We start from the raw sequence: 10,343 nt of genomic DNA, 5'->3' as shown, positions 1-10,343 counted from the left end.
AGGCATTTTCACACTGTTTTTAAAGAGAGAATCTTGACCTTGCTTAGGAGTTAGTAAGTTAGTAAGTCTTGAGGGGTAGAATAAAGCTCACCAAGACTTGATTTCTGGGTCTCTCACTTACTGCATCATTCAGCAAGTTACCGGTATAATTTTATACATACTTGTGTCATCCATAAATTAGAGGACAATAAAATAATGGCTGTGAACTTTTAAACCTAAGATTTGGTACATAACAAACACTCAATAGGCTTTAAAAACTATTTTTCTTAATTGTTGGTAGACAGGAAGGTGCTGGTTATTGTAAGTACAGATGGAAAGCTGGAGCTGTGATTGGTTGAGTAGCTTGCTTAAGAAACAAAATGTGTGTGGAACACGAGGATGGTTTTGCTTTCTTCAAACCACCAGTCTGGCCCTGGAATTCTATTGTTTCCACAAGTTGCATCATTAAATGCCTTCACACATCCCATTCAGAAGTCTCTAGCAACTTTTGTTTCTGCCTTGGAATTTTTCTGAAGGAGTTGTGAGTTCCCTAAAGTCTCTTGAACTACTCTGTAATTGATTATGTTAAAAAGCTCACAGAAAGTGGGTAGGAATGGTATTATTAATTCATACAAGAGTCAACTCATGAATATCGGCATTCACAAATTGTGGGGGAGGGGGAGGGGAGGAGAAAAAGAAGACCGCCCTTGGGTGACAGTGAGTGGGAGGAGACTTTTAAAAGAGTCTCGCGCCCAGGGCTGTTTCAGAAGTAAGGGTGTATTTTTGTCAACCTTGACTTCTCTTTGGATATGGAGAAAGCAAAAGGCAAAAAGGTAAGTACAATTTTACTGGGTTTGTTTCTATCTGTCTTTGAGAGTCTCCTCATATATTTCTCTCTCCTGCTGAGCATATTTGATCCGAATTATGAGGAGAAAAGAATGTGCCTTAGAATGTTCTCCTCTTGTTAAAAAACGAAAAAACACAGTAAAGTTCTAAATGATGATCGCAGCCTGGTATATTGGGGGAGAGGAGACAGTAAGAAATGGGGTTTCCTGTTTGGGTTTGAAAAGGTGCTTTATCCTGTCCGAAAGAAGAATTAAGTAGCAGGGCTGGAGGGAAGTGGTAGCAGGAGGAAAGGGGAGGTAAGGGGAAAACTTGAGGAAGAGGTCATTGAGCTGAGGTTGGGAGAGAACTAGATCATTTAATTTGCCTTCAACAGACATCAGTCTCCAACCAAAAGTGCTGGGTCTGAAGTTGTCTTTTCCCAGGGTCACTGGGGTTAGCAGATAATCAGAAGCCAGATATATTGACAAGCCCCGCAGACGGAAATTAGAGGTAGAGAGGTTTAAGACTTCCAGAAGCATCGAACTTGTGTGCCAGGGGAACCTGAGCACTCTCTAGAGTCTCTTTCTTTGGAACCATCATTTTTGTCCTTGCCATTTTGAGAGGTTTGCGAGGCCCCAAAGTGAGTAGTTTGTGTAAGGCTGTGCCAAAGTGAAATTTGAATAAGAATGTGTAATTGCTATACAGATGTAAAATAGCATACAAATGTTAATTTGTCCTGTACTCCCTCCTTGGGGATGCTGGAAAAGATTGAGATTTAGGAGCTAATCCAGGCTTTCTTGTCTATGTGAAGTGCCTTCCTGCATGTCCTAAACTACGCGGCCTCTGAGCCTCAACTTCTGTGTCCAAAAAACAAAGTAATAAATTGTCACCAGCTTGTTGTAAGGAGTAAATGAAGATAAGAAACATGTCAACACCCTAGTAAGGTAGAGGCTCAACAAATGTTAGTTTCTCTCTCAAATCACTATATTCCTACTGTTGTTTCTTTTGGTTCAATTAACCAATATTTATTGAGTGCCTATGATGAAAGGGAAAGAAATTCTACCCTTATAGAGCTTATAATCAGATGGAGTAACAAGCATTGACCAAATCACACAAGCAAGCGTAAAACTGCAACTGGTAAGTGGGAGGAATGAGGCAATATGTAGGAGATTTGACTTGGTCTGAAAAGGTTACAAAGGGTTTCCAGAGGAATACTCGAAGTGAGATTCTGAAAGAGAGAAAGATTTAAGAATGTGATTAGAAGACAGGTGGAGGGGCTCCTGGGTGCCTCAGTCGTTGAGCCTCAGACTTCGGTGCAGGTGATGATCTTGTGGTTCAGGAGTTCAAGCCCCTGTCGGTCTCCGTGCTGACAGCTCAGAGCCTGGAGTCGGCTTTGTATTCTGTGTCTCCCTGTCTCTCTGCACCTCCCCTGCTCACACTTTGTCTCTCTCTCTTTCTCTCTCTCTCTCAAAAATAAATAAAACTTAAAAAAAAAAAAAAAAAAGACTGAGGTGGAGTGAGTGATAACCCATCAGGCCAACAGAAACAGACTGGAAAGGAATTCTCTGGCCCTTGGGGCAATGGAGAGGCTGATATGCTGAATTAAAGACATTTGTATATCTTCAGGCTAAACACAGAAACCGCTGAATGAGTATATAGAATCCTTCTGGCAATAGTAGGGGAAACTTTCTTCGGAAGAGGCTGAGAATAGAGGAATGGGGGAAGAATATCTTCAGGTGAGAGATAATGGATAGGGTGGGTATTACAAGGGCTGCCCCCACCCCCAGTAAAGAGCCTAGCTTCTTCTACTTTTGTTTGGATCCGTATTTTCTGTCTTTTCTTATATTTTCAAATTAGACCCCCCCCCACCCCCCCACCCCCCCGTTTCCCCATCATTGCTTCCCCATCTTATAAGTAAACCTGGATATTAAGAAGATTTGCCACAGGAGAATCCATACTGCCAGTGGTGTGCAATGAATGCCTTGGTGCCATGGATGTGAGCAATCTCAAGGCAGGTAGTGTATGTGGTGGGTCGGGCACCCGAGGGAAAACTGACTGGCTCCTCTCTCAGCAGAATTCCACAAAGAAGTCAGGGGAAGACTATTTCGCTTGCAAATCCCAACCTGTATCAAGAGAAGCCACAGAGAAACAGCAAGCTTCTGGTGAACCAAAGTTACCAAGACCCTCAGTGAACGGGACCAAACAAAAAAGATCTATGAAAGAAGACAAAGGTAAGAACGCTACAAGTCCTCAAATCTCATTATCTTGGGTTTAAGAAGACTGAGGAACTTTTCTGAAAGAGTAGAAAAGTAGGAAAGAAAATTGGTCCTGTATTCTGAAAACCCTCCTCTTCCTTTGAGACCTAGCTTAAGTGTCATCTCCCTGAAGCCTTCTTTCAGGCACCTGTATTAAAACTGGTGTCTTCAGGTCTCCAAACTCCAACAACATTATTGGTTCTGATCATCATTTTGCCCTCACTGGCTACTTGGTTAAGGATCTCAATGTGCCGTGATTTAGGGACAGACTGCTATAAATATAAATCCACTGGAAACTCTACTTTCTTTTCCTTCCTTCCTTCCTTCCTTCCTTCCTTCCTTCCTTCCTTCCTTCCTTCCTTCCTTCCTTCCTTTTTTAGATTTATTTATTTACTTAAGTTATCTCTACACCCAACGTGGGCTCAAACTCACGATCCTGACATCAAGAGTCTACCAACTGAGACAGCCAGGCAACCCTCCGCTCCCTTTTCTAAGAATTGAGGACAAGATTTTGCTGGCTCAGGTTGGGTGGGGTGAAGGCTTGTTTATAGTTTCCATGGAATAATTAGAACTCACTTTTGTGTAGCCCTCTAGTTGACTGTTCTGGGAGTGTCTTGTGGAAGTCTTTCCTGAACAGTGGGAGTCTGTGAGGAACCTGTGTGCAGTGAGACCAGAGCCCTGCCCTGATGGGTGGGCTGACATAATTATGGGAATGGGTGGCTTATTTTGTTCTTTGGTGAGAGGACAAAGTACCACTGATGATTGACGATGTGAGGTTTAAGATTTCAATCATTAACCTGGACCAGAAATGTGATTTCTAGTACAATCTCCTTGGAGTCTGTGGGTTAAGGCTCACAGAAAGGAGCAAGTGGGGGGTTTCAGGAAGTAAAAACTGGATATTCATAAGAATCAAATCAGTCCTAAGTTTGAGGTTCTGTCCCTGGAAGGTTAGGGGGTCTTCTTTTGTAAGTCATTGAACTATATAATGGGGATTGGACTGTGAGAACTAAGTTGTACTCTGACATTTTATTTGTTTTGCGAGAGACAGAATGTGAGTGGGGGAGGAGCAGAGAAAGATGGAGACAGAGAATCCCAAGCAGACTCCACACTGTCAGCACAGAGCCCCACTCTGGGCTCAAACCCACGAACCGTGAGATTATGACCAGGGTTGGACACTTAACCAACTGAGCCACCCACGCGTCCCTGTACTTTGACACTTTAGAAGGCTACACAAAAGTGAGTTCTTACTGATTTTATCCCATTCTCCTCCAACTTCCTGTTCAGAAAAGACAGCACAAGACAATGCAAGAGTAAGAATTCGGAAGAAAATCCCTATTCCTCCATTACCTTCCACGCTGCCACCAGTCAACTTGCTTCATAGAGACGTGGTGCGGGCCTGGTGCCAACAACTGAAGCTGAGCACCAAAGGCCAGGTGAGGGCCTGGGGTGGGAGGCATTGCTCCCGGGAGGAAGAGTAGGAACCTTACTAGACTGTTAACTCATTTTTCTCTTGTCTTAGAAATTAGATGCATATAGGCGGCTGTGTGAATTTGCTTACCCGAATCAAATGGTAAGTGATTTGTGTGGAAGGTTTAGTTCTCATTCTAATTACCTGTTTTAGCATCAAAAAGTGGAGGGATTGTCTTAGCTCCTCCTTCCGGCCCCACTCCTCCCCTGTGGGGAGGAACAGCACCCCCTCCCCACCTTCTCACCAACTATGCACAGAGTAATAAAAATGAGGCTGAACTTTTATTTTTTAAAGAAAAAATGTTATTTTATTTTTAAAATTAATTTATTGTCAACTTAGCCAACTTTGACAGCACCTTAACCTTACCAACCCTCTTTGTAGAAGAACATTCCCCTCACTGCAAAGGAGGCCAAGATTCTCACACCATCACAAAAAAGGTCAAAGATGGACAAGGGAGAAATGTTTCTGGAAAATTCTAAGAAAAAGAGCTCTTCTCATGGAACCCACCCTCCTGAAGTGGCTGCTCCCCCTGAGGGTGGGCTGCAGGCCCTCGTTGGGTCTGATCCTCTTCCGGAAGGAGTCGAAACGGTGGTTGTGACAACTTCAGCCCCGGATGCTGTGTTTGCCTCCTGGTCCAGAATTGCATCCACGGCTGGGAAGATGGAGACAGTGGAATCAACACAAGATGCCTATGGTAAGCCCAATATTGAGATCTGCCTCTGGTCCAGTTGAGGAAAAAATGCTATTGATAACTAACCTCCAATCAATTTTAGGGTATTGGGGTATGTCAAAATCACCTGAAGGCCTGGTGGATTCCTGACGCCTACCCACAAAGTGTCTGATTCAGGTCTGTGATAGGGCCTGAGAATTTTACATTTTTTTTTTTTTTCTTTTTAAGTAAATTTTTTTTTTTAATTTTTAAAAAATGTTTATTCTTTAAAAAAAATTTTTTTTAATGTTTATTGTTGAGAGACAGAGCGTGAGCAGGGGAGGGGAAGTGAGAGGGAGAGACAAAGAATCTGAAGCAGGCTCCAGGCTCTGAGCTGTCAGCACAGAGCCCTACGCAGGGCTCAAACTCACAAACCAGAAGATCATGACCTCAGCTGGAGTCGGACACTTAACCGACTGAGCCACCTAGGCGCCCCAAATGTTTATTTATTCTTAAGAGAGAGACAGAGAATGAGCGGGGCAGGGGCAGAAAGAGAGAAGGAGACACAGAATCCAAAACAAGCTCCAGGCTCCAAGCTGTCAGCACAGAGCCCATCACAGGGCTTGAACTCAGGACCCGTGAGATCAGGACCTGAGCTGAAGTCAGATGCTTAACTGACTGGGCCTCGCAGGCACCCCTAAAAAAATTTTTTTTAATGTTTATTCATTTTTGAGAGACACCCAGGGCGCAAGCGGGGGAGGGACAGAGAGGGACAGAGGGAGATATAAAATCAAAAGCAGGTTCCAGGCTCTGAGCTGTCAGCACCATGAACCTCAAGATCATGACCTGGGCCAAAGTCATATGTTTAACTGAGCCACTCAGGCACCCTGGGAATTCTCATTTCTAATAATCTTTTAGCCAGTGTTGATGATGGTAGTCTGGGGCCCGCACTTTGAGAACCACTACTGTGAATTATTGATGTCATCAGAAGGAAGTGGCAATCTGTTGCGCTATATTTCTTTCCCCTTTTTTATGGAATTAAAAATAAAGGTAGCCTCTAAACAGTTGCCTGAGCTTAAGCCCTGGATCTTCTAGCATCTGTTAAGTGAATGACATTAACTAGTTGTCTAATATAGTTCCCAGTTTCCTCATTGTAAAATAGGTTAATAATTATACCTGCCTCATAATGTTGTAAGAATTACAGGACATAAAATTAAGGGAGACTATAAACTGGTTAGCACAATACAATGCCTGTTTAGACCACTAAGTCTATTTCATGAAGGCCAGACTGTTCTGGTTTAGTCTTTCTGTTGAAGAAAACCAGAATATATCACACCAAATTATACCTATTCTAAATTGTTTTAAAATTTATAATAAAAACTGTTTTTGAGCTGATGGCAATTAAGGAGCAGCAAACCCAGAAAAACATCCTTTTTTACTACCTAAAGGCAGATTTTAATTTCTCTTTTGGCTGCAGACAATCAACTGAGAGCACTAAAGACTCTTGCAAACAAAACTTACTGCTTAGTTCCTTCCTGTAGATTTATCTTCCCACCGCCTTCCCTCCTTCCTCCCCCAGCCTTAAACTGCTTTCTTTTGTCCTATCATTTTTTTTTAATGTTTATTTATTTTTGAGAGAAAGAGACAGAGCATGAGCAGGGGAGGGGCAGAGAGGGAGACACAGAATCTGAAGCAGTTTCCAGGCTCTGAGCTGTCAGCACAGAGCCCGATGTGGGGCTCAAACCCATGAACCGTGAGATCATGACCTGAGCTGAAGTCGGATGCTTAACAAACTGAGTCACCCAGGCACCCCTGTCCTGTCCTTTCTTTAGAAATTCATTGTTCTTTGTAAAAGATGTTACATAAACTGGAATTAAAAGCCACCATTTTGAGTTCATTTTTGTTGGTTTCTTCCAAGTGATAAGTGCCATACATGTTAATAAACTGATCTTCTTTGGTGGATCTTTTTGTTAAGGAGGTCTCCCCCTCCCCCAAAAAAGGAGTCCCTATTGCAAACCTAGGATGGAGAGAGGGAAAGTACCCCTTCCAACTATACTTTTAGGTTTGTTTTTTTTTTTTTTTTTTGGTTTTTTTTTGGCTTTTTTTTTTTTTTAAGTTTTCATAGGAACTGTTTTGAATTATTTTCTAAAAGGAAGCAGGACAGAGTAGGTTAAGCTAGGATTCATATCCTGGGGCTGGCACTTGAGAAAAGCAGAAGAAACAAAAGACCTTGATACATTCTCGACCAAAAGAACATTAGACTTTGGTCATGCTGTGTTCATACTTCCCTCTCTTTCCTTCCCCAGGTGTCCGGTGGTGTGTGGTCCATGGGAAAAGTCTGCCTGCAGACACAGAGGGTTGGGTTCGCCTACAGTTTCATGCAGGGCAAGCCTGGGTGCCTGAAAAACAGGGGAGAGTGTGTGCCCTCTTTCTGCTACCTGCCTGTAATTTTCCACCCCCACACCTGGAAGACAATATGCTGTGCCCCAAATGTGTTCGGAGGTAATTACCCGGTGCTTTTCTACAAACTAAAACTGGACACCTGGTTTTTAGGGGGGGGGAGGGGGAGGAGGAGACCCATGTTAATCTTAAATAGCCCTGTATTTCATGTACAAGTTGTCAGTAAAGAGTTCTAAGAAAATTATTACTTAGGTTAAGTGTATTCCTAGGAAAAAGAGCATTTATAGGTCAGGGTTTAATGCTTCCACCTAGAGACCCACCCATAATAACGGAGAAACAAATATTGATTCATTACTATATGATAGGTATATGCACTTTACAGAAATAACTAGCAAAACGACAACACAACCCTTTAAGTAGACTGTAGTCTCATGTGGATGGACTGGTATATAAACACCTGTAAAAGCCATGGGATGACTTGTATCAAAGAGGTTTCTTTACTTAAAGGAAGAATTGCCTAGATGGAAAGAAGGAGAGAACTTATTTTTTAGTATAGGGACCAAAGCCAAGGCTGAAAGAAGTTAGGCCAAAGTAGAAACTGTATTTTAGTATGACAGAATATGGTAAAAAAATGAGTCTGCTTCCTCACCTTACAAAATGGGCATAATAATGCCTGTCTGAAGTATTGTGGAGATTAGATGAGTTGATAAATATAAAGTGCTTAGCACCATGTCTGACATATGTAAGTATTCAACCAATTGTGGGTATTAATTAGGCCAGCAAGCTGAATTCCTTTCAGCAAAGTCGTAAAGATGGAAACATACAATGTATGAAAAAAAAACAGTTTGGGCTCAAATTGAGCATTATAGATTTTAAGAAATATCATTAGGTTGGAGTCTAATTATATAGTATGTTTTGAATGTTAGAATTTATCCAGTAGCCAATGGTGTTCTTTTAAAAGATATCATTTAGTTATGTGATGTGATCAATGAAATATCTTTGTAATCACCAAACAACCAACTTTAGAAGCACAGTTATGAAGAGAACAGAAGGAAGGCTACAAAAGGACTTTCTCTGTAATTTAAATTCTAAGCCAATTGATATCAACATATTGAGTGGCTGATGAGGAATAGCTCTAGGGGGGAAGGGGCCTGGTATTTTGTGTTTTTCTGTGTAAACTAGACTAGCTAATTAAGATTGCTGTTTCTAAATAAGGGTGGGAAATATTTTTATTAAAATAAGCCACTGCAATTGACAAATGGGGGTGGGGTGAAATGCATTAAGTACAGTTTTACTGTCTCCAAGCACGAGCTGAAGCATTGACACAGGGAGGGGGCAGTCCTCCACTGAAGTCCTCCATTTCCATACCTTTACACATGAGGCTTTCACTTTCTGGCCTCAGGTTCCACATCGCTTGTATGAGGAGCCAATGGGACAGGAAGGTGTGCAAAAATCACCTAAGGTATTAAAATTGAAAAGCCATAAAGAAGTTTACATGCCAGTAAAGAAACTTTTATTCCAGAAGACCATTGTATTTAGTTTTATAGAGAACCCTGCACTTTTAAGTGCAGTTTTAAAGAAAAGGGTACATATGCAAACTTTTGCAAACAATATCAAGGGTTAGAGTGAGGGATGAGGAATCTGGAGGGGCACAGCTCTTTCTTGCGAAATGGGCCACTGAAGGGTTTGAAGCAAGTACCGAGGCTTACATTGCCAAGGAGAGAAGGGAGTGAGATCGGTTAGAAAAATCTTGTGGGAAAGTTATTTTTGATATGTTTTAAGGGCCTAGCATCTTTGAGAGGTGTCAAATCAGAATCTGGCTTTTAAGTAATATCAAATGAAGCTGAGGAAGGTACAAATGATATACTTGCTTGGATAATATAAGATTCAAAGCAGTCAAGGATACAGGTGGTTTGGTGATGCTTGACTATGAGGAGCAGAGACAGAGCACGATTGGAGGGATCTGAAAGCACGAATGGAGAGGTGCAGCAATGAGATGCTTAAAGGGATTTTCCGTTTGTGCTGTGTTGCAAGGGCGAGCCTAGGTGTGCTTCTGGGCTTAGTCTGGGAGAGGGTTGAACGGAGAGGGAGGGTGGAAAGAAGATGATCCCTCTGAACAGAGGGACTTGGTATAGCCCAGACTTGCCTCACAGAGATCCCTCTCCCCAGCCCTCTATCGTCCTGGAACAATCCTGCCATCCTCTGTTGGTCTGCACGGGGGCCATCCTTGGTGTCACGACTAGTGAACACCAGGGGTCTTGGACAGCTAGCTAGGCACAGAAGCCTAAAGGGGGTGGGAGCCCTGGGGCCCTGGCATGGTTACTGTCTCCCACAGGAGGAAGTATGTGAGCATGAACTTGTCTTTTCTCTCTTCTGCCTGTCCTGCTTCCTGCCACAGTTGCCGCTGCCAAGCAAGTTGAATAAAATTGAGGTCACTTTGCAGAGTCCTTTCATGATCTACTGAGGCTGCTGGGCAAATAATAAAAGATCCACTCTGGGGCCCCTCCTGCCCATGGGCTGCACAGGGCAGGAACATATTACAGACACATAACTTGGCTAATTATCACACCTTGATGATATGGTCACATGCTCTCCACCCACTATCCTACACTTTAAGAGCAATTTTACTGGCAGTCCACCAGTGGGTTTCCTGGCTGTTTTCAAGGGTATAACTTAATATGTCTTGTTTCTCATCTTTATAAAAAACAAGCATTTTGTTTGCTTTCTAGGAATAAGGTGTTAATGAAAAGCCTCCAATGAGATCACG

At 42.5% G+C, this 10,343-nt stretch overlaps 1 protein-coding gene across 1 annotated transcript; it reads left to right on the top strand.

Moving 5' to 3' along the window:
- The first annotated feature begins 735 nt into the window (after positions 1-735).
- On the top strand, positions 736-7,682 carry DPPA4 (developmental pluripotency associated 4). The gene is made up of 6 exons (XM_045500976.1): positions 736-812; positions 2,879-3,035; positions 4,344-4,492; positions 4,579-4,629; positions 4,912-5,221; positions 7,483-7,682. Exons 1-6 carry the CDS (start codon positions 789-791, stop codon positions 7,680-7,682), a joined length of 891 nt encoding a protein of 296 aa, XP_045356932.1. The 5' UTR covers positions 736-788.
- The last annotated feature ends 2,661 nt before the right edge of the window (positions 7,683-10,343 follow it).

The sequence above is a fragment of the Leopardus geoffroyi genome, chromosome C2, assembly GCF_018350155.1.
Source record: "Leopardus geoffroyi isolate Oge1 chromosome C2, O.geoffroyi_Oge1_pat1.0, whole genome shotgun sequence".
Classification (NCBI taxonomy): Eukaryota; Metazoa; Chordata; class Mammalia; order Carnivora; family Felidae; genus Leopardus; species Leopardus geoffroyi.
The sequence above is the reverse complement of the archived record's forward strand: the minus strand, read 5'-3'. Positions and strand labels throughout refer to the sequence as shown.